This window comes from Hyla sarda, chromosome 5 (assembly GCF_029499605.1).
Source record: "Hyla sarda isolate aHylSar1 chromosome 5, aHylSar1.hap1, whole genome shotgun sequence".
NCBI classification, from domain to species: Eukaryota; Metazoa; Chordata; class Amphibia; order Anura; family Hylidae; genus Hyla; species Hyla sarda.
In genome coordinates this window covers 256,962,741-256,986,721 of record NC_079193.1, presented here as the reverse complement: position 1 = coordinate 256,986,721, position 23,981 = coordinate 256,962,741, and the positions used below count along the sequence as shown (strand labels likewise).

At 40.0% G+C, this 23,981-nt stretch overlaps 1 protein-coding gene and 1 long non-coding RNA gene across 2 annotated transcripts in view; one reads left to right on the top strand and one right to left on the bottom strand.

Moving 5' to 3' along the window:
- PIEZO2 (piezo type mechanosensitive ion channel component 2) overlaps positions 1-23,981 on the bottom strand; it is a 398,577-nt gene that overhangs the window by 122,172 nt on the left and 252,424 nt on the right. The window contains exons 6-12 of the mRNA XM_056521559.1: positions 17,135-17,342; positions 14,744-14,957; positions 11,479-11,641; positions 7,456-7,581; positions 4,826-4,864; positions 4,120-4,258; positions 2,660-2,802 (exon numbers count right to left, since the gene is read on the bottom strand). Of these exons, the coding sequence (XP_056377534.1) occupies positions 2,660-2,802; positions 4,120-4,258; positions 4,826-4,864; positions 7,456-7,581; positions 11,479-11,641; positions 14,744-14,957; positions 17,135-17,342 (1,032 nt within the window). The remainder of the gene's footprint in view (positions 1-2,659; positions 2,803-4,119; positions 4,259-4,825; positions 4,865-7,455; positions 7,582-11,478; positions 11,642-14,743; positions 14,958-17,134; positions 17,343-23,981) is intronic.
- LOC130273960 (uncharacterized) lies at positions 4,676-12,890 on the top strand. The gene is made up of 3 exons (XR_008844185.1): positions 4,676-4,754; positions 7,478-7,589; positions 12,652-12,890. It is a non-coding gene; the product is annotated as an uncharacterized LOC130273960 (long non-coding RNA).

Sequence of the window (23,981 nt, the reverse complement as noted above, 5' to 3'; positions counted from 1 at the left end):
AGTCGTGATTTCAGTTACTATCATGCATCGGTTAAGAATTCGTTATTGCGACTTTTCGATTTGGCACAAATTTTGGTGCAAATAACTTCATTAAGACCAAAAATAAAATGACAGAGAAAATAGCTACAACAATAGAATGTAGAACATTGGTAGATTGGTTGCCAGGGGAAAATGCAACACTTTTCCAAGGCAGATGTCTGGATGAATATCCCCCCTAATGCACAAATTAAAAACAGCAAAAAAGGCCCTGGTTGTGCGAGCTTTACCTCTGTAAAACAGCCAAAGTCCCAAGGTCAGATTCAACTGCCACATAGTCAGAAAGTTCTGCCTGCAATTCTGGGGCAGGAGTCTGCTCCTTTTGTAGGGCTGCATTTGTGCCAAAATTACAAACTTGCATGTAACAATTGATAATTTTGGAGCAACTACGCTCCATTTGACACAAAAAAACATACATAAAATCACACATTGCAACACCATTATTGATACATACCCCCCCAATATCTTTATTAATGACCTTGTAGAGGGATTACAGATTTCTATTTTTGCAGATGACACTAAAGGCGATCACTAGAGATGGGCACATTTTTCAACAATTCGATTCGGGCGATTCTCTGAATTTTCCGAAAAAATTTGGTTTGATCTGAATATATTTGCGGCTACTCATTATTAAAAACGGCTATTTCCGGACTACAGAGAGCCTCAATAGAGGTGTAGAACACTTTGCCTCGCTGTGACATGCATAGGGTGTGAATACTGTTATTCAGTATGACATGCAGATTACAGGTGACGCTATTAGAATCACTGCCGCAGAGCGGCACAATGACCGGATGTCCGGATGTGGCAGCAGGATCGGGAGACCATACGGCATCACAATGGTTGCTTGCAGTCTTTGAATGGGGTGTGCTTTCTGTGATGATCTCAATTGGCAGACTATGAAATGACTTCTAAACTCTCCCTGCCTGTAGTGATGCGGGCTTGAGGTCAATGGATTTCCCCTGTGCTGATCTGTATTGTTAGTAACACTGATTAGTGACCACACAGTGTCTGCTCTCTCTCTAGCCAGAACAAATGCGGGTTTTGAGGTGAATGGGTTCGCAGCTGTAAAGATCTGTATTGTCAGTAACAGTGATTAGTGCGCACACCCAGTCTCTGCTCTCTCAGCAAAATGGGAAATGCCCATCTTCGGCAATGGCTGCTGAATATATAGGGCTTTGACATCACAGGGCTGGCTGGCTGCTGATAGGCTGCATGCCGCCATGTGATTCAGGGTGATCCTGCCTACCCGCCTTCCCAGACTTTCTTGCCCCATGTCCTCACACATGTTGCCGCCATTTTAGCCCCCCAACCCACACAAAATGTAGTGAATGATGCGATTCATTACCACGAAGGTGAAGAAATTCAGATTCGTTCAGAATTAAATTTTTAATGGAATTCGGAACAAAGTCAACTATGTCAGCTTTGACTTGCCAATCTCTAGTGATAACCACAGAGGAGAATACTATAATATTACAGAGGGATCTGGGGAAGCTTGAGGTTTAGGTACAGACATGAGAAATTAGAAGGGTACTCTGGTGGAAAACTTTTTTTTTTTTTTTAAATCAACTGGTGCCAGAAAGTTAAACAGTTTTGTAAATTACGTCTATTAAAAATAATTAATCCTTCCATCACTTATTAGCTGCTGAATACTACAGAGAAAATTATTTTCTTTTTGGATCACAGAGCTCTCTGCTGAATCACTAGCACAGTGCTCTCTGCTGACATCTCTGTCCATTTTAAGAACTGTCCAGAGTAGGAGAAAATCCACATAGCAAACATATGGTGCTCTGGATAGTTCCTAAAATGGACAGAGATGTCAGCAGAGAGCACTGTGTTCCAAAAGGAAAATAATTTCCTCTGTAGCAGCAGCTAATAAGTACCGGAAGGATTAAGATTTTTTTTAATAGAAGTAATTTACAAATCTGTTTAACTTTCTGGCACCAGTTGATTTAAAAAAATAAGTTTTCCACCAGAGTACCCCTTTAAAGGAAAACTCTCAGCCTGTTCACCCACACTGAACCCAATACATTGGGTTATAGTGTGGGTGAACAGGAATCCAACGAGGGGTCACTTACTTAAATATGTCCAGTAAGTCCTGAGATATATCCCCCAGAAGATCCTCTGCTAAATTTAGTGAATTGCGCAAAGGGCGTCAACCACTCAATTTACATATTCATTGTCTGTGATTTAGGAGAAATAGGAATCTGCCCCATTTACTGTTTTTCGAGTGCATGGCCACATTTAGGCCTTGATCACATACAGCATTTTAAAAATAGTTTTATAGGATAAAACATTTGCCAAGTTTTATTTTTCTGTCTCATAGGATATATATTCCTAAAAACCTTACAGGAAAATTGCACTTAAACACACAGGGGAGATTTATCAAAACCTGTGCAGAGAAAAGTTGCCCATAGCAACCAATCAGAAAATTTCTTTCATTTTTAACAAGGCCTCTGCAAAATGAAAGAAGCCTTCTGATTGGTTGCTTTGGGCAACTCAGCAACTTTTCCTCTGCGCAGGTTTTAATAAATCTCCCCTATATATACACAAGCCTTTAGTGTTTTATACAATAAATAAGACTGGTGTCCAAGAAGCAACCTAAACAGCATTAATGTTATCTCACCATCATAGAGATAAGAGCACAGATGTAACTCTGCTTCATGATGAACTGCAGCGCGACCACCATAGCATGAACTTTGGCATTTTCCTTTTTCTCGGACGCATCTTCTTCCAACTCCTTCTCCTCCTCTTCTTCTTCTTTCTTTTCTAATGGAAAACAAATTGGTAAATTTTCATGAAATGCCTCGGTAAATGCCTCATTGATAAAACAGTCCACCCTCTTCCGATCCTAGATTCTAAAAAAAAAAAAAAGCTTTCACTGTAGAATTAGGACCTTGGGCTAAGTTCACACATTGCAAAATGAAAAAAAAAAAATAGCTGCAATAAAATAGCTATAAAAAGCTGCCGTTCCGTTAAAGTGCGCACATTGGCCCTGATTTGCTGTTAGTGGTGGGTTTTATGCTGAGCTGGATTCCCTTCTAGACTGGCTATTTTTTAGAGTATTTACTATTCTGGCGTACACTGTGGTGGAAATTGTGGCGCATGTTCAGTGTGACAATACATCTCTATGGCAGAGCCGGAGATTGCCGAAGGCAGCGCTTCGGCTCTGCCATAGAGATGTTTTGAGGGGGCGTGTCAGTCGCCGCTTTGTGCGGAGGTCGACACGCCCCCTTCCAGCCGGCTGCCGGGGCTCCGTACAGGAGATCGCAGGGGGCCCCAGCGGTCGGACCCCCCGCGATCTCAAACTTATCCCCTATCCTTAGGATAGGGGATAAGTTGTTCACCACTGGGTTCACCACTGGACTATTCATTTTCTGGCACCAGTTGATTTGAATTTATTTTCCCCACAGAGTACCCCTTTAAAGATTAATAGCCTGTCCTAGGCTTAGGCCATAGATATCCAATCAGAGAGGTTCCCACAATACAGAAAAATAACTAAATAATAAGATAATAAAATAATCTAATGCAAAATTCTTTTTAAAACAGGAAGTACAAAAAGGACAAAGGAGGAAGCTCTGCTTTAAAGGGATTATGCAGGAAAAATACTTTATATATATATATATATATATATATATATATATATATATATATATATCAACTGGCTACAGAAAGTTAAACAGATTTGTAAATTACTTCTATTAAAAAATCTTAATCCTTTCAGTACTTATGAGCTGCTGAAGTTGAGTTGTTCTTTTCTGTCTAAGTGCTCTCTGATTACACATGTCTCGGGAACCGCCCAGTTTAGAAACAAATCCCCATAGCAAACCTCTTCTACTCTGTGCAGTTCCTGAGACAAGCAGAGATGTCAGCAGAGAGCACTGTTGCCAGACAGAAAACAACAACTCAACTTCAGCAGATGATAATTATTGAAAGGATTAAGATTTTTTAATAGAAGTCATTTACAAATCTGTTTAACTTTCTGGAGCCAGTTGATTTTTCCTGGAATACCCCTTTAAATAAGTAATCAGATTTTAGTTTCATGGATTATTTCACATTTCCCAGGATAACTTGTTGTTCTCTTACCTGAGGTTTCATCTGTATGTTCCCATTTGTACTGTGGTGTAGAGTACATATCTATTTTAGTCGGTCCATTCTCTATGGGGAGGGACGTGTTTATGGAATGATAATCAATTGGGGTCCCATTAACTGTTACCAGCAGGACCTGTCAAGTGGCAATTGGCAAAAAGATTTTTAATCACATTTTAGAATGCTTACTTTGTAGACCGGTCTTCTCCAACCGGTGTGCCTCTAGCTGTTGCAAAACTACAACTCCTGGCCTTCGGCTGTCCGGGCATGCTGGAAGTTGTAGTTTTGCAACAGCTGGAGGCACACTGGTTGGGAAACACTGCTGTAGACTAATGGTTTGTCTGAGCTTACGCTACTATAGGCTACTATAATATTGTCATTTGTTATATGACTCGTTTGGTTTTCACTCAAAGACTTCTATAATCCCAAGTGTCTACATCAACATCCACCTAAATGTAAACTCCTAATAAACATGCCCCATTGTGCATGCATGTGTTTTTTATAGGTCACCTGACTATACCTATAGAACACACCCCTGTTTTGGAAGCCTCATCTCTCCATATACCTTCTTGCCAATGGTTCATTTGGCATATAGACAGTTTGATACTGAACATGCATATAAGGCTACTCAGGTATGCGATGGCATGCGTCTGCCTAACTAGTAATGCACAATTGTGACATAAACTCTTGCTTGTATACTAACATCAGATGGCTTGTATTCATCTTGAGTCAAGGAAAGTAGCTGCAAAAAGCAAAGCAAGAAAAAAATAAAATAAATTAATACTAGCCATAATGATTACAACGCTCTGGAATGCAACCGTACATATAGACAACATATATACAGCACGGAAACAAAATAAAGGAAGGATACAACACACATGACATTAAAGGAAAACAGTAGCTAAAAGACAATAGAAGACATATGCGTTATAATGAATTTGTGGAAAAACATTTTAACAAAAATGGCATTTCGTTTTTTAGAAAACTTATTATTTTTTTTTTTGCATACTGATGTCTATTGAATTTTAGCTACAATTTACTCTTTAATGAAGCGTCTGCAATACAATACACTGAGAATCATTTACTGTAGCCTAAAAGGCCAGAGAAGGTCACACTTGATTTTCCATAGTTAAAGGCAATGATAAAGGGGAAAGATATTGGTATGCAAAGTGGTAACTAAACTTTTAATATGTTGTTCCTTATGTAATTATAAGACACTTTGCTATTTATTTGCTTTTAAAATTCTCAACCTTTTTATGTTTTTAATGTGATTTGAAAAAATGGCCACTAGGTGGCTCTGTTCTGTTCCCTGTCAAACAGTTAGTTGGGTCTCCTCCCGGCCTGGCAGGAGACCAAACTTAGGAAGTGTGTGCGGGGCATGGGGAGGCACAGCTCAGGCAGGCTTCAGCGAAGTTGTGTCTGCTGGGGAACGCCCACTTTCTCCTGCCGGGAGCTCGCACAATGTAAGCAAGGGGAAAGGTATGATAGAAAGTTTTTTAAAGCTCGGAAATTTTTTTTAAGGGCAGGAGGAGTGTTAGGATTAGTTAGGGCATATAATCTGAGTTAGTTTAGAAAATATGGTTTGATGACAGGAACCAATGATCAGATTTTACCCTATATACCCTATATTGGCAAAGCGTTGTATAGGGTAAAATCTTTATCCTCACCATCCCCGGGGGGGGGCACTCCTGCCCTTATGGATGGTGAGGATATGAAGTTAAAAACTAGTCACCGCTGCGCCCGTAAATTGTCCCCTGGGTGGGGAGCTCCTCTCACCTAGTCCCATTCTTCAGCCGGCAGCGACACCCCCTCCACTTGATTGATGAGCAGTGTCATTGCTCTGCTCCGTCTGTTCAGTGAGAGAAGCTCCCCGCTCAGGGGACGACTTATGGGCACGGAGGTGACTAGTTTCTAAATTCATGTCCTTACCATCCCTGGGGGCAGATGCGTCCCCCGGGGATACTGAGGATAAATATGTTACCCTATATAACGCTTTGCAAAGCATTATATAGGGTAAAATCAGATGATTGGTTCCCTATAAAGTCACTATTCTTGCAGGGTTTTTTGGTGGACACGCGCATAATTTAATTAGGTTAGGAGCTCATGTACAGTACTTGGCGGTAATATGTATTGAGTCATAATATAGTGCCTATAGGGATGTATGGGCCTCTAATGGGGTCTATTTTTATACAGAGACATACAGTTATGTTCTGACAGGCTCTGACAGAAAGTAAATTGTGGCATGCTCTAATGTCATACTGCAGAGAACATCTAGGCATATAGTAGAGTGAAAAGGCAGTACACCATGGTGCACAAAGCATCTACTATCCATGTACCTTAGTCAAACTTATTTGTGTGACACAGTTGACCAGCAAACTGTACTCTCATAGGCTTAACCAATGAATGATTCATACTCAAAAGCAACAATTGCAAAGTTATCAATCAAATACACCACAAATAATTGGCAGAGTGGGATCCTAATTCTTTTTTTCCCCATATTCTTTCTTAATACTGTCATTGTATGCAAAATCCATAGGATGGCCAAACACTTTCAATAACTGGACGAATATCTGTTTGGCCAATAATTATCACTCCCTATTTTCCACAGCTGAAAGTCAGAAGACCACATTACACTTTAGACAGTCAGCTAAACCCGCCAACGACTTTGTTTAGACAACTTTTGTCTAAGGTATATGGGCGGGCACCCTAAATACTTGCAAGAGGACAACCATTATTGACACATCTAATACTGTCTAAGGGTGCATTCACACCACGTTTTGTACAAACAGATGCCGGATCCGGCGGGGGGGGGGATGGGGGGGGAACCGGGCGCTCCCGTACCCTGGCCGGATCAGCCCGTGACTCATTTACTTTAATGATCCAACCGGAGTCAAACGGTGACTCCGGTCGGCTCAGTTTTGACCCGTATGCGGTTTTGGACCGGACCTAAAACCGTAGTATACTACGGTTTTAGGTCCAGTCAGGAAACCGCATACGGGTCAAAACTGAGCCGACCGGAGTCACCGTTTGACTCCGGTTGGATCATTAAAGTAAATGGAGTCACGGGCTGATCTGGCCAGGGTACGGGAGCGCCCGGTTTTCCCCTCCCCCCGCCGGATCCGGCACCCGTATGTACAAAACGTGGTGTGAATGCACCCTAACAATGCACAGTAGTGAATCTACAATGCCATCCCTAAAATATGAATCCAAACCAATTTCTTATTCTCCATATTTCTCTACATTTTCTGACACTGGTGTATTTATACAAGACTACTGAATGTATTCTCCAGGAATCTAACTTGTCTGTAATCATTTCACTGAAAACAGTCTTACTTTTCTCTCTTCCGTGTTGCAGTGAGTTGCGTGCCACAAGCTTCGCCTTCTTTCTGCAGTGAGTGGCGGTGGGCTGCAGTCTCCTTCTCTTTCCAGTTCATCCTCTTTATTTTCTTCATAGACCACCTACAAAAGTAAGTCATCCAGTTATTACAACAGTCATTCTTAAATCAGAACATATACAGGTAGTTCTAAATATGGAGAGGCTAGCCTTTTTAAATTCAATGCTAAATCCAAATATTTTCAAGAAAAAAAGAACAAAGATATAAAATTATGTGCACCCCTTCAAAATAAAACAAACAAAAATAAATATATTTTACTATGGCTCGGTTCACGGCTCAGTTTTTTTTATTAATTCTACTTTTTTAGACTGTTTTTTTAATGTAAGAACAAAGCCTATTGCTTTTTAATGAAGTATGTAAGGTGCCATGGTATTTTTGACTGTAGGAATAGATGGTCGGCACTGGAGCCTGTAGGTGCATGCGGATAGGGTAAGTCCAAATGTATTAGAAAAGATCCCGGCACTCCAACTGTCTTCTAAAGGGTTTTGGAATTTTTGACTGTAGGAGTAGATGGTCGGCACTGGAGCCTGTAGGTGCATGCGGATCGGGTAAGTCCAAATGTATTAGAAAAGATCCTGGCACTCCAACTGTATTCTAAAGGGTTTTATTAGCATTTACACTGCATAACAAATAAGCAATACGCATTATGGCAATTCATAGCCTACGGCTATGAATTGCCATAACGCGTACTGCTTATTTGTTATGCAGTGTAAACACTAATAAAACCCTTTAGATGAACAGTTGGAGTGCCGGGATCTTTTCTAATATACATGGTATTTTTGACGGCTGCAAACAGTGCTATTTTTGCTGTCCATAAATAGAAACCCCAATGGAAACCAATACCGCCAGAGTCAACAGAGTTTTATTGTGCCATTCCTTCCTTACCAAACATCCCATTCATGAAGATTTTAGTTTACTTTAGGGCTCATGCCTACTGGCATAGAGCCTGTATGGCTGAGCATATAGCCTAAGCATCTCCTTTAGTATGGAGCAGAACAGTCTGGTTCCATCAAAATAAATGGAGATCATTTTTCCAAGAAGCAATGCTACCTTATACAGTACTGTGCAAAAGTTTTAGGAAGGTGCGGAAAAAAATGCTGCAAAGTAAGAATGCTTTAAAAAATGGAAGTGTTAACAGTTTATTTTTATTAATTAATAAAATGCAAAATGAAATCAATATTTGCCTTCAAAACTTAATCAATTCTTCTAGGTACACTTGCACAAAATCAGGGATTTTGTAGGATTATAGGTTAACCAATTATACTAAATAGGTGATAATTGTCAACATTTTTATTTAAAAGTTAAAACACAGCAATTATTGAAACAGAAACAGCTGTGTAGGAGGCTTAAAACTAGGAAAGTACCAGCTCTGCAATATAGTAACAGGTTTTTAGGAGGCTCAAAGGGGTACTCTGCTGGAAAACATTTTTTTACTCAACTGGTGCCAGAAAGTTAAACAGATTTGTAAATTACCAAGAAACAAGGCAAAGAAAATGGGGAGAGCACTCAAGGGGCTATATCAGCTTATACTGTGGGCAGCAAGGTCCTCGGTGACCTTTCGTCAAAGTCTCGTGTACACAAGTGTAAAGCATCAAATATGGGACAACCAAAGAACACGTAGGTGCACTCACCGCAAAGCAGAGACTGTCGGGTCTGGAAGTCAGATGTGTGGCGTTCGGAGTGCTCCGAGTGCCACCCTTCACCAGTGCCCATGCCATGACCCGGCATCCCGTCATCTGACTTCCAGACCCGACAGTCTCTGCTTTGCGGTGAGTGCACCTATGTGTTCTTTGATTGTTCCAGATACTTCTATTTAAACACCATAATCCTTCCAGTACTTATCAGCTGCTGTATGCTCCACAGGAAGTTCTTTTTTTAATTTTATTTCCATTCTGTCTGACCACAGTGCTCTCTGCTGACACCTCTGTCCATTTTAGGAACTGTCCAGAGTAGGAGCAAATCTCCATAGCAAACCTATCCTGCTCTGGCCAGTTCCTGACATGGACAGAGGTGTCAGTGGAGAGCACTGTGGTCAGACAGAAAGGTAATTCACAAAGAAAAGAACTTCCTCTGGAGTGTGCAGCAGCTGATAAGTACTGGAAGGATTAAGATTTTTAAATAGAAGTAATTTACAAATCTGTTTAACTTTCTGGCATCAGTTGATTTAAAAACATTTTTTTTTCCAGTGGAGTACCTCTTTAAAACTGCATAAAGAACAGAAAAACTCTTCTATATATGTGGTAAATAATGTCATGTCACAAGTCATACACCATGGCAAGACTGTGCACAGCAACAAGACACAGGGTAGCTACATTGCAATAACAAGGTTTCTACCAGGCAAAGTTTTCAAAGCAGACAGGGATTTCAATATGTACTGTTTAAGCTCTTTTAAAGACACAGGAACATAGACACTATGGTTGGCCAAGAATATAAATGAAGGACCCATTATGCAGAAAAATGGAAGGAGGTGCTCTGAACTGATAAGTCAAAATGTGAAATATCTGTCTGTAACAGAAGGTATACGGAAGGACTGGAGAGTGGTACATTAATGAGTCTCTGCAGGCAATAGTGAAGCAGGATGGAAGTTTCTTACAAGTTTGGGGTAGTATTTCAGCAAATGGAGTTGGGGATATGGCCAGGATTAATGGTGTGCTCAATGCTGAGAAATACAGGCAGACACTTATCTATCATCAGGGAGGCATCTGATTGGCTCCGAATATATTCTGCAGCAGGACAGCAACCCGAAACATACAACCAATGTAATTAAGAAGTATCTAAAGCATAAAGAGTAAAGGAAGTGATGATATGGCCTCCACAAAGCCCTCATCTAAACATCATTAAAGGGTTTATCCACAATAAGGTGATTTTAGTACATACCTGCCAGAACTGGGTATTTCCTGTTTGATTTTGTTCTCTAAACTACACATCCCAAAGTTCCATGCTTGCAAGTATGAGGTCACTTTCCTCCCTTCCATACATCAGCTACCCCACCCATTAAAAGACAGTGTTTTCTAACCAGAGGGCCTACAGCTGTTGCAAAATTCAAGCAGGCTCCCTCTGATCACCTGACTAGTGATGTAAGGTCTCGACACACTGCAATCTGGGAAATCCCGAGACATGAGTCAGTTTGTATGCTGTTAAAAATAAATATTGTGGCGAAAATCACATAAGAATTGTGAGGAAACCGTCACACACAGGTACAGGCACTATATTGTGAACTACAATAACTTTACAGCCCCTGTAGCATAGTCAAATAAAAAAATCCTGGAATACCCCTTTAAGATGTCTGGGATTACATGAAGAGACAGAAGGATTTGAGCAGGTCTACATCCATCTGTGGTTAGTCCTCCAAGATGTTCTGAACAACCTCCCTACTGAATACCTTCAAAAACCATGTACAAATGTACCGAGAAGAATTGATGCTGTTTGACAGGTAAAGGGAGGTGGCACCAAATATTGACTTGATTTAGATTTCTCTTCTGTTCGTTCGTTCACTTTACATTTTAACTAATAAAAAATAAACTAATAACACTTCTGTTTTTGAAAGCATTCTTACTTTGCAGCATTTCTTTTCACACCTGCCTTCACTATTGCACATTGCTGTACCACTGTACACATGGAGTTTGATGGAGCGTATATATAAAACCAAAGGCAAATTGTACTGTGAGAAGGCATTTACTTTGTTAAGGGATTAAGCACTTTGCTGGGTAAAACCCTGAAATGCACAGGAAACAAGAAGTAGACTGTACAAGGGCAGGACAACTCAATGATCAATAGAGATCAATGGCAAAGTGAAAATGCTAACTGACTTACTGCACTGTATTAGTCTGAAAACAAATAGGTCCATTAAGAGTTTGATACAGTTGTATTTAAGTGGTTTCTTTAATGTGTTTTCCTTGGAACAAGAACATCCAATCCCAGGATCAATAAAAATAAATAATTAATAAAATGTTACACTTACGACAGGTTCTTGCAGCCAAAGACGTATCAGAGTTGCCAACGTGTAATACAGTACTAACAGCATGACGGGGTTGCTATAGTGGTACCATTTTATGCTTGGATTTGCTATAAATTTCCATGTACTTGAACAGTTGGTTTGAACAATTGAAGTGACACCAAACAACCTGTAATAGAGAGAGAGGATGAATAAATACTGTATGGAAAATATATTATTTATTAATATATTAATTACTGCTTTATTATTTCATGAAACTACTGTATATCCATGTTTAGATGGGAACTTGAACGTACCTTTTGTTTCATGCCATTTGATATTTATTTGGAACGTCAGCTCATTGCAAACTATTGCAGTCACCACAATATGCTGCCCAATATAATTGCAATATATTAGGGTATAGCCATACAAATAGTCAGTTGCATCTAGCTAACATGCAGCTGCCAATGGCCAACACTGCAAGAAGTGTTTCCCCGTTCAGCCTGTCTGATGATCTGGTGTTTTAAGGCTGGGTTCACATATGACCGGCATCCGGCATAGGTAAACTTAGCTTAAATCTTGACGCAACTGATGACAACGTGCATCAGTTGTCATCAGTTGTATGGCATCCGGCATCCATTGTTTGTGGCACTGGACAGGAGAATGCAGCAAGCTGCATTCCCCTGTCCGATGCTGTTTGGCGTGTCCAACCATCCGGCGTCGAAATTGAGAAACTGGGTGATTGTGAACTGTCCCATTCAAATTGGATCAGTTCTGGCTTCAGTTTCCCTCCGGTGCACGCCAAAGGGAAACTATGCCTGACAACTGATATATTTGAGCCCAGCCTAACTGAGGCCCCAGATAAATCTGAACTGTTCTGAATTTCAATGATAAGTTTAGAAACTGAGTTGGTCGCAGGAAATATGTTATGGCACCATAACTGGAACACAGTACTATTACTCCAAATAGGAGCCAAGTGGACATTTCTACTTTTACTATAGATTGCACATCAAAATACCTTTGGTGTAATGCCTCAAATATGTTAGTCCAAGATCAAGATACCTAATAAAAGCCTCATCTCCAACTTCTCTAAATACTGTATATGAGCTCATACAGAATAACTTCATATTAAAATAATGCAAATATGCTGTTGTAAGCAAGTGTAAAATTATGACAAAATTCCTTGTATTTTTCAAGTAGACCCAGCAGGGGACACCCTTAATTCATCTAGGCATTGCAAATTCATGCAAATGTTACAAAGCGCACATAAGGTCAGTAACATCCGTGGCACAGCAATGAGCTCCTCTACATGGCTTAGCACTAATTTGGCAAGACGCCAAGGATTCTTGCTGGAGAGAAGCTACATCCCGTTTAAACTACAGAAGGCAAGTTAATGTGCCTTCTTTAGAAGAGTAATGTATCGATTGTCTGGTGAGCCCTGTCCGTCTCTATAGTAAATCAATAAAATAGTAGTCCGGCAGTCAGCTGTATGTGTTTTAAAGGGCTACAGTGTGTACATTTTAAACAGTAATATTGGCATTTTAAAAATTTCATGCAAAAATTCTGGTGTATGAAAGGCTCTCTTGTGATTAATATCCCTACTTCAAAGAATTACAGCAGCAGCAGCCAGGAAGTTATAAGCCTCTAAAATGACTGCTGGCTGATGGAAAGTGAAATCACAGGATGAATGAAGCCGCTTACTCAATTTAGCCAAAACTAAACAAAACCACACGTTAATTAACATCTCCCCATCAGCAAACCAATGAGCTCCTGTGCCGGACTGTGCCGAGCCGCAAGACACACACATTGTTAATTACATAGGAGACAATGCTATAAGGAAGCATCACACATGGCTCTTTGTGGCCGTTTTTGTTGCAGTTTTTCGAGCCACAGCTATAGATAAATTTAAGAGCAATGGGAACATTATAAAAGAAAAGAAAAAAGAAAAAACTGTATAAGTGTCTGTTTAAAAAAAAAAAACAAACACATTTACGTTGGCATGTATTTAGGTCTGTCAACCATCCATAATATGTCTTGAGTAAACATTTTGGGGGGCTAGAGCTGTTATTACAACTCAAGAAACTGCTAAAAAATATGGGCAAATAAAATGTGGAAACATGGGCCAAAAAATTACCAAAAAGCAAAAAAAAATAAAAAAATAAAAACTATCGAAAATACGTTTGGAATTTCAACCTTTTTTGCAATTAAAAAAGCAAAAAAATAAGCATAAACTTAGTCCAAAATTAGGGGAAATTGCAGCCTAACAAAGAAGTAGATGATAATTTCCACACAGGTTTCCACACAGGTTTTTTCTGACATTCTTTTGGAAAACTACAGTTTTTGAGCCAAACCCAGAAGTGTATTGAAAAGTAATGGGGAATATAAAGGGAGGACTTATACTTCTCCTTCCCACTGGATCCACTTCTAAATTTGGCTCTTAAACTGCAGTGGCAGTTTTTCTAAAAATGCCCCAAAAAACTGGTTGGAAACCTAACCTTAGGCTAGGTTTCCACACAGTCTTTTTTTTTTTTTTTTTTTTAGAAAACTACCACTGTAGTTTTTGACCCAAAATCAGAAGTGGATCCAATAGGAAGCAGAAGTATTCGTCCTTCCTATATATTTCCAATTCCTTTTGAATATACTCCTGTCTTTGGCTCAAAAATTGCAATGTCAGTTTTCAAAAAATGCCAGAAAAAAAACCTGTGTGGAAACCTAGCCTTACACATACTTTTAATGGAGTTTTTTTTTGGTGGGTATGAAAAAGCCACCAACATTTTGGTGCTTCACAATGCAGTTTTTGTGAATTTTTGTTTACAAAATAGAGTATTTTAGGTCATGTATTTTTGGTTTACTATTTTTAGTGACACTTTTCTCATTACAATTAATATAATTCTTTAAATGTGTGATTCAAAGAATTAAAAAGCAAAAAAAAAAAAAATCTAGAGAATGCTGCATTTTTGAGAAACTGCCACAGACCAAGAAAAGGAACCGTTGAAGGTTCTGTTTGGGGCATCTGTCGCCGACTTGGATCAGCAGCGGCAAATGCAACCAGCTGGTCTGCTGCAAGCCAACAAAGCCCAATGGACCCCACTGATTTTAATTGGGTTCTTCAGGTTTTTGTTATGGTGTCCAGTCATTTGACAGGATTTAACTGAACAACTTTTTGAAGTGAAGTCACCGAACAATCAGATGTTATTGTTAGGGTAAGGGACAACCTGGCAACACGTCTTCTGAAGTGTCAGCATTGAAATTAACTAATTCATTTATTCATTCATTCATCTTTTCTACCTACCTGGCATAAAAATCACCGGGTGGAATGATCTCTTGAAAAAATTGAAATTGATACAGATAAAGTCCAATCAAGTGCCCTGCACTAAATATGGCCATTAATACACATAGACAGCTGAATATCAGCGGATCAAATACTCGGCAACAGGACCACCATGTGCATAACCCCAAAAATACAAAGAAATACACAGCTGAGGTCAACGAAGGCAACATCATGCCTAGACAGAAGGAAAAAAAATAGAAGTGTTAGGTTCTATATTTAGGGAAAATACCGTAGTTACAATAAAGAAATTACATAATGCAGTAAAACAGATGACATGGAGTATACTCCAATTTGGACATTTTTAGAGTATACAAGGAACAGGTGATCCAATTAGAGCAGCGGAATCATTATTGAAAAGAGGATACTCCCCTCAGCGCCAGCTCGCAAAATACCAAGTCACTCGACTAGAGACTGATGGCAGATATATCTTTTTTTTTTTTTATTAAAACCAACGATGGTATTCTAAGGGGTATTTCCCCTCTTCATCAGGTCTGTTATCTACTTGTAGAGTAGAGTCATTTGTAGCTTAAAGGGGTATTCCAGGAAAAAACTTTTTTATATATATCAACTGGCTCCAGAAAGTTAAACAGATTTGTAAATTACTTCTATTAAAAAAATCTTAATCCTTTCAGTACTTATGAGCTTTTGAAGTTAAGGTTGTTCTTTTCTGTCTAAGTGCTCTCTGATGACACCTGTCTCGGGAAACGCCCAGTTTAGAAGAGGTTTGCTATGGGGATTTGCTTCTAAACTGGATGTTTCCCGAGACAGGTGTCATCAGAGAGAACTTAGACAGAAAAGAACAACCTTAACTTCAGAAGCTCATAAGTATTGAAAGGATTAAGATTTTTTAATAGAAGTAATTTACAAATCTGTTTAACTTTCTGGAGCCAGTTGATATATAAAAAAAAGTTTTTTCCTGGATAACCCCTTTAAATGTTGAATATTTTCTACAGTGGAATTTGCTGGTGAAAAATCTTCATTATTTAGAATAGCAGAAAAGTGGATGAGGTTCTAAAAATTTTATTCGGACACTTTGGGAAAGATCTACAAAAATGTGTACGGAAGCTGACGTAAAGTAAGAAGATGCAGTTTTTGCACAAAATTCATTAAAAAAAAGTCACCTCTTTATCTTTGCGTTGAGTGTGTAAAGTGAACCTGGAGTATAAATATGAAGTTTTTCACTCAATTTCCAAATATTTGCATATACAGTGGTCCCTCAACTTACAATATTAATTGGTTTCAGGACGACCATTGTATGTTGAAACCATTGTATGTTGAGACCAGAACTCTATGGAAACCTGGTAATTGGTTCTGAAGACCCAAAAATAGTAAAAAGTGAAAATTAAAGAAAAATAAGTAGATAACTAATACAGATAAAGCAAATCTTTACACATAAAAGTAAGAAAGATCAGCTGGGAGCTGTAAATCACTGTCTATGTCAGTGTTTCCAAAGCAGGGAGCCTCCAGCTGTTGCAAAACTACAACTCCCAGCATGCCCGGACAGCCAAAGGCTGTCCGGGCATGATGGGAGTTGTAGTTTTGCAACAGCTGGGGGCACACTGCTTGGGAAACACTGGTCTATGTAGAGAACAGGATCTTCTTCGGGGTCCTGTACAGTACATGCAATGTCCTAAAAAAGTTACATGGAGTCGCCCTCACATTGAGTCCAAAGGAGCAGCTAACCCTGGGACAGGTTAAGTGTACAGAACATGTAATACCTCCCTGTACTGTAGGGGGCGCTACCAAACACCAGTCAGTGCATACGCTTCAGTAATACATGTGTTTTACCAGTGAAATGCCCATTCTGATTGGTCACTTCTCCCAGCCATTGACACGTTTCACAGATCAGGACTGTCTGCAGCATTGTATGTTGAGTCTGGTTTCAAGTTACAATGGTCCAGAAAAGACCATTGTATGTTGAAACTATTGTATGTTGAGGCCATTGTAAGTTGAGGGATCACTGTAATAAATCATACAACAACACATGCACATTCCATGCCCCCCCAAGAAAAGAAAAATATTCCCTGTTGCGCACAAACGCAAATAGCTTATTCACTAGCTAAAACAGCTCATAAATTCCTATAAATGCATATTTTAGAATATTTGCAATTTTGCCCTTGATAAATCTCCCCCATAGTGTTTAACATGAGAACAGATGTGGCAGATGGTTACGTGGTGTAAACTGATATTTTCCCTTGTAAGCTCTGTGCTGATCGGTCTCTGTCCAATGATGGGGAATATGTACACAGCGAAGTTTATTAACCCCATGATACATTTGTTACCATGTGTGGGTACTTTAATATCTGTACAGCAATATTATTAAAGAAATGTACCTTTTTGGGTAATACCAACCTGTTATGCCAAGTAAAATTGTAACAACTACTTTTCCAGCAGTGGCTATAATGTTGCCAATAAATTCTTTAAGTTTTGAGGCAATGAAGGCAACTTTGCGGAGAAGTTTTATCCTTGCGCTTTCCTCTGCCTCTTCAACCCCATCATTTTCATCAAAGTCTTCTTCATATATTAATGCATCATCCATCTCCATCTTTCCCACTTCCACCTGAATTGAAGAGTATGATATCATAAATGATGTATATTAATATTATCATTGATAATAAAAATCATTTTTATTCATTTCTCTGCAGTTACCCAGTAGTGTTGCTCGCGAATATTCGCAATGCGAATTTTATTCTTGAATATCGCATATTCGCGAATATTCACGAATATAGCACTATATATTCGTAATTAGGAATATTCCTTTTTTTTTTCACAGTACACATCACAGTGACCATCCCTCCAGCTTGTGTGGTGTAAAGAAGGCTCTAATACTACTGTGTGAGACTGGCGTACGAATTTTCGCATATGCTAATTTTCGCATATGCGAATTTCCGTTCATGCTAATTTTTCTATATGCTATTTTTTGCATATGCAAATTTCTGCATATGCAAATTTTTGTCCATGCAAATTTTTGTATTTGCTAATTTTCGCATATGCAAATTTCCGCATATGCGAAAATAAACCACGAATATTACAAATATGCGAATTTAGCGAATATATGACGAATATTCGTCCATATATTCGCGAAATATCGCGAATTCGAATATGGCCTATGCCGCTCAACACTATTACCCAGGGGGTTGACTCTACTAGCATACAGTAGTGCTTATAGTATTCCAGTAAAGCTGTGCATGAGATTAAAGGGGATCTCCGGTGGAAAAAAAAATTTTCAAATCAACTGGTGCCAGAAAGTTAAACTGGTTTGTAAACTACTTCTATTTGCAAATCTTAACCCTTCCAGTACTTATCAGCTGCTGCATACTACAGATATACTACAGAGAAATTTGTGAAGTTCTGACAACAATGCTCTCTGCTGACACTTCTGTTCGTGTCAGGAACTGTCCAGAGCAGTAAAGGTTTTCTATGGGGATATGGACAGTTCTAATCTGGACAGTTCCTGACACGGACAGAGGTGTCAGCAGAGAGCACTGTTGTCAGACTGGAAAGAACTTCACAATTTTCTCTGGAGCATACAGCAGCTGATAAGTACTGGAAGGTTTCAGATTTTGAAATAGAAGTAATTTACAAATCTGTTTAACTTTCTGGCACCAGTTGATCTGAAAACATTTGTTTTCCACTTGTTTCCGCCAGAGATCCCCCTTTAATGGCTCTTTGACACTACAATATTATGGCTCCATACAGCTTTTGAGAAGTGTATGGGGTCCTAGTGTACTTCCTTTACCTCTAGTTTCATAGGAGGCATAAGGAAAAATAATTAAACCATGTTCCATTGGAAACCATATAAAGGCAATACCTTTCCCTACAAGCATCCTAACAGAATATTTACATAATACAGCACCCTATGGAAGTCCATAAGATGACACGCAGACCTACAGCAATAGATGAAGATATCCTATGTTTTATAGAGAAGTCGGCAAAAAGAACATTTAAAATTCACTGTTTCCACTGTTAAAGTTAGAACAGTATTTCATAGCTAACAAGAACAAAAATTCACCACCAAAAACAGATTTGGAAAGAAACATACAAAATACAACAGAAGGATAATTCCCTCAGACTATACACAGCACACGCAGAAAATTAAAGGATCTGCACAAATACTTCTAAATGTGCACATCAGATAGTACAGTACAGCAAAGCAAATGTCAAGGCAGCGATACATCCCAGGCAGGAACACACTGGTGCCTGCACGGCAGCTGTTATTGCTACTAGAATGGGGCCAGCAACTCTTTAGTCATCACTGGGAAATTCTGTTGACATTCAGCTTTTAACTGTCTCATCAGATACGTATAAACACCACAGCAAGGAAATGCCATCACTTTTCCCCAAAGAATCTATTCAGCAACAATACACCTCCGCACTCCTGCTCCAAAGACAATCTATAGTGCTGTCAGGTGGAGATAACTCTGGTGGTGCCTGGTACTAGCTGCATACCAAGTTTTTACTTAAACAATATGGCCACTTTCCAACAGAATCATTCTGGTTTAGTATTGTGCATTAGTATTAGTTAACCAAAGGAATTCCTCCAACAACACACTAGATTTGTAAATATAAAAAAATAAAAAATAAATTGTGTTGTGTTATTTAAATTTTCACAGATATTATTCACATTTTTTAACATGCGTCCTAAAAGTACAAAAGCAAAGTCTATGGAAAATTGGCTGAAAATGTCATAACTAGAAAATGCTGCATTTTGAGAAAACAAAGGCCATAGACCCAAAGAAAGCACTGAAATTTCTTCACATGCCACGTGTGAAACTCCCCTTGTCCACACTGCTGAATCACCTTGAAAGTAGCAGCACCTGTGCTCTGCTCAGAGAGCAGGTGGCATAAAGGGAAAGGCAGGGGAGCTCGGCGAGCAGGCTCCCTGCCTCCATTGTGCAAGAGAAGATTTACCTGCCATAACTCTACAAATTGTGTTTAATGCAGGTGAACAGCCTGTCAGTTCCTCTTTAAAGGAAAACTGTCAGCTTGTTCCTCTCCGCACTAACCAGCGGTACTGGTTGGGGTGCTAGCTTGCACAGGCGGCGTTAACTGGCACTCTGATGTCACTGCCGCCAGCCGCAGCGCCGCCCAGCTCATCAATATTCCTCCCCTCCCGCCGCCTCTCCCTCTTCTTTACTGAGCGGGGAGAAGAGGGAGGGGAGGAATATTGATGAGCTGGGCGGCGCTGCAGCCGGCAGTGGTGACTTCAGAGTGTCAGTTAACGCCGCCAATGCCAGTTAACACTTAATTCATATAGGGAAAAACAAAGATATCAGCCGAATGACCGGGCAGATCCGGCACAGTAAGCATCATACTGATCAGCGTCCCCCGCACGTATAAGCCAGTACTGCTGGTTAGTGCTGGGGGGAGCAAGCTGACAGTTTTCCTTTAAGAAATTCTCATGCTGCTCTTAGGCTAGGTTTCCACACATGTTTCTTTCTGGCGTTTTTTTAAAAACTGCCACTGCAGTTTTTGAGCCAAAGTCAGATGTATATTCAAAAGGAATGGGCAATGTAAAGAAAATAAAGAAAGGATTTATACTTTTCCTTCCTACTGGATCCACTTCTGACTTTGGCTCAAAAACTGCAGTGGCAGTTTTCCAAAAAACACCAGAAAAAAACCTGAGTGGAAACCTAGCCTAATGGAAACTCTGGCAAAGCCAGTGGCTTGAAATATGTGTTGCTGCCTGAAAACAATTGCTAAAACAATGACTAAATATTTAGTCAAAAGAATGACAAGAGGTGGTGAAGAACAGTGGTCCCTAACCCAGTCCTTAGAGCTCACCAACATTCCTGGATTTTTCACTTACTCCATTGGAATATAACAGGGGAAAATTCTAATTCAGGACTGTTGGTGGGCCTTGAGGACTGGGTTGGGGACTTCTGCTGAAGAACATGGTTTGACCATGCAGGAGTCCTCATAGCAATCCAATGAACGTATTTTAATAATCTGGACAGGTGTGCGTGACGGGGATGTTAAACGCCAAAACCATCTTGCTACAAGAGAAGTGGTCTACGATCAGAGCTGAAAATTTGGACAAGTTAACTAACAGAATGCCTTACATTTGTACTATCGTGAGCCCTGATGAAAGTAGATATTTGAATAAAAGAAGAATTTTAGAAAATCAAGGCTCAATTCATTTGTAAACAAACTGTGTAAGTACAACACATGTCTAAATTGTCACGCACCTGAATGCGGGCTATCACAGAACTGGATGTGGATCCTCTCTACCTGTGTGGCTGATGACTCGGACCGTATTGGGGAGTGGAGTCTAAGGTGCCGCTGGTCTTCACCAGAGCCCGCCGCAAGGCAGGATGGATTTTTCTGCGGCAGGCGACACCCAGGTCGCTACCCCCAATACGGCTCGACCACACAGGTAACTGGGCAAAGCAAGGTACCGGAGGATGAGGCTGAGGCGTAGTCAATGTAGCAGAAGGTCTAGGCAGGCGGCAAAGGTTCAGAGTCAAAAAACGTAGCCGGAAGGTCAGGAAACACGGGTAGGCAAAAAAGGCAATGGCAACGCATTCTCTTAGGCAATGAGCATTGAAGATCTGGCAGGGGGGGCGTGGGCAGTGCAAAAACGTATAACATGGTGACAGGTGCATTAACTAATTATGTGTGCACTGGCCCTTTAAATTTCAAAGCTCCGGCGCACACGTGCCCAGAACGACTGGGACGCGCGCGCCGGGGCTGAGAGGAAGCAGCAGGAGTGGAGCGAGGTAAGGGGCGTGCCGGGATTTGCATGCGGGCGCATCCCGCCATGCGAATCCCAGCTCTGCCGGGAGCTGGGGACACAGGGACGCTGCGCTCACGCCCGGAGTCAGCGGCCGGAGTGCAACATGTTACATAAATACAGTAAATCCAAATTTTTTATAATAAGCTTATTCTGCTCATTTCGAAATGGTAAATATATGTAAACCATTTAAGAATATAAAGTTCAAGAGTATATTGAATCATTATCAGCAAGCCAAGCCACAAGTCTACTTTTCATGGTATGGTACAGAAATTCATACATTTATACTATCCATGTTTGAATAACTGTTCACAGATCTGAAAATATGAGGTTATTCGAAATTGCTTCATATCCTCTCATAAGCCTCAGCAGACTGAATGTGTTCAGACTTATATTTCATGGTTCATACCTTTCCTCTTCCTCTCCAATTATCTGAATGAATGAACTACTCTGTGGTACATATTTAGAAATGTAGGGGGGATTTATTATTTCCTGCACCAGCACAGAGTGGCAAAATTATGCGCAGATAAGTAACTTGCAAACAAAGAATTAGCAGTTTTGCCCTTTGCGCTGTTGCAGGGGATGATACATTTCGTCTGTAGACTATACACAAGGAAACTTGGGATTTTTACCTGAATAGCTAAACATTTTTCACATTCAGGATATGGCTACATGATGAATGTGCATTGCAGTTTGGGTAGCAGCCCCAAATCACTGTCTCACACTACCTGCAGTGCCATGAAGCTGTCAAGCTGGACACAAGAGATTATCTGTAGATTTGCATGAGGATTCTGCTGTGCCAAGCTACAGCAATAAACAATACAATGGAAGTTATTGATGTTTTCAAAACCTATCCACATGCACCAGAAATGTCCCACCAAGAAATCAGAATTGCTACAGGTTTTGAAGTCTGCAGGATGCTTATTCAGTTTAAAATGTCAAGGATTTTCACCACAGCTTTCACTGTTTAAATGTGTATGAGTGACATTCATGGTGATTCTATAGCATAATCTTCCATATAATGCCAGTCATTGGCACTCACAGAAATGCAGCATGTCCTGGCACTAACCACCGTCGAGCTGCATTCTTTGCTCCAGCTTCCCTCTCTCTGCTTCAGGCTTCTACCTCTAGTCTCTTTCCTGATACTTCCCTTATGGCTGCAGTGCCTGGCCTTCCCTCTGCACAAGCTGCAACTTAAAGGGCCAGTGCACCATTTTCCAATGTGACCTTCACCTATCCCTGCCTGGCTTTACCAGTTTAAGCTTGCGCCATCTAGTCACCTGTGCCCTAAGTAATATCGTGGTTTTGCAATAGCAAAGCTGTTCCTGATCTACTATCCTGTTTCTGACCCTTCCCTGTTTACCTGTCCCTGTGTACCATTGTGTACTTCACTGATTCTCCTGTGCATGAACCTAAATTGCCAACACTAAACCTATGTGTCTATCTAACCAGCAATTTCTTCTGCTGCTACAGATAGAGAATATTCTAATTAATTTATTCCAAAAATGTTATTTTAATTAGGAAATCCAGACCCCAAAAATGTATATGCAATATTTTATGACAAGTAACAATGATTTATATAATCCAAAATGTAATACCATGTGTAAATGATGAGGATAGTCTAGGATAGAACTTCTTTAACCACTAACAGGGGCGTAGCTATAGAGGTAGCAGAGGTAGCAGTCGCACCAGGGGGCCCTGGTGCCTAAGGGGGCCCCAAAGCACATCTTTCCCATAAGAGACCAGTATTATAATTGGCATATGGGGCCCTGTTGCAGATTTTGCATCGGGGCCCAGAAGCTACAAGCTACGCCTCTGACCACTTACTAGTACAGTGCTAGTGTTGAGCATGAATATTCGTAATGCGAAAAAAAGTGAATGAACATAACGGATATGTGAATTTTGCGAACATAGGGAGAATAATCATCAATATATTTGCAAATAGATGAATTCGAATATGGCCCCTGCTGCTCATCACTAGTCAGTAGTGTTGAGCACGAATATTCGTAATGCAAATTTTTATCGCGAATATCGGCACTTCGCAATTTCGCTAATATTTAGAATATAGTGCTATATATTCGTAATGATGAATATTATTATTTTTTAGTTTTTTTTCACATGCACATTTTTTATGCAAATTTTTATGCACATTTTTCATGCAAATTTTCGTATGGTAAAAAAAGCATAGCAAATATGCAAATTTCACGAACATAGGATGAAATATCGCAAATTCGAATATGGCCCCTGCTGCTCATCACTAGTCAGTACTAGAGTTACTACAAGTCTTGAGACTACTATCAGCTCTGTACTACTTTACCCATCACCTGTTGCTAGGTGGCTGTCTCCTGAAGAGAAAAAGAGAGTTTACAGAAGGAAAAGGGAAAGAACAGAACCCAATTAACCCTCTCACTTCTGCCTTAAATCTCAGAATTACATCTACATATGTAATGTGGGTATAAGCAGTTT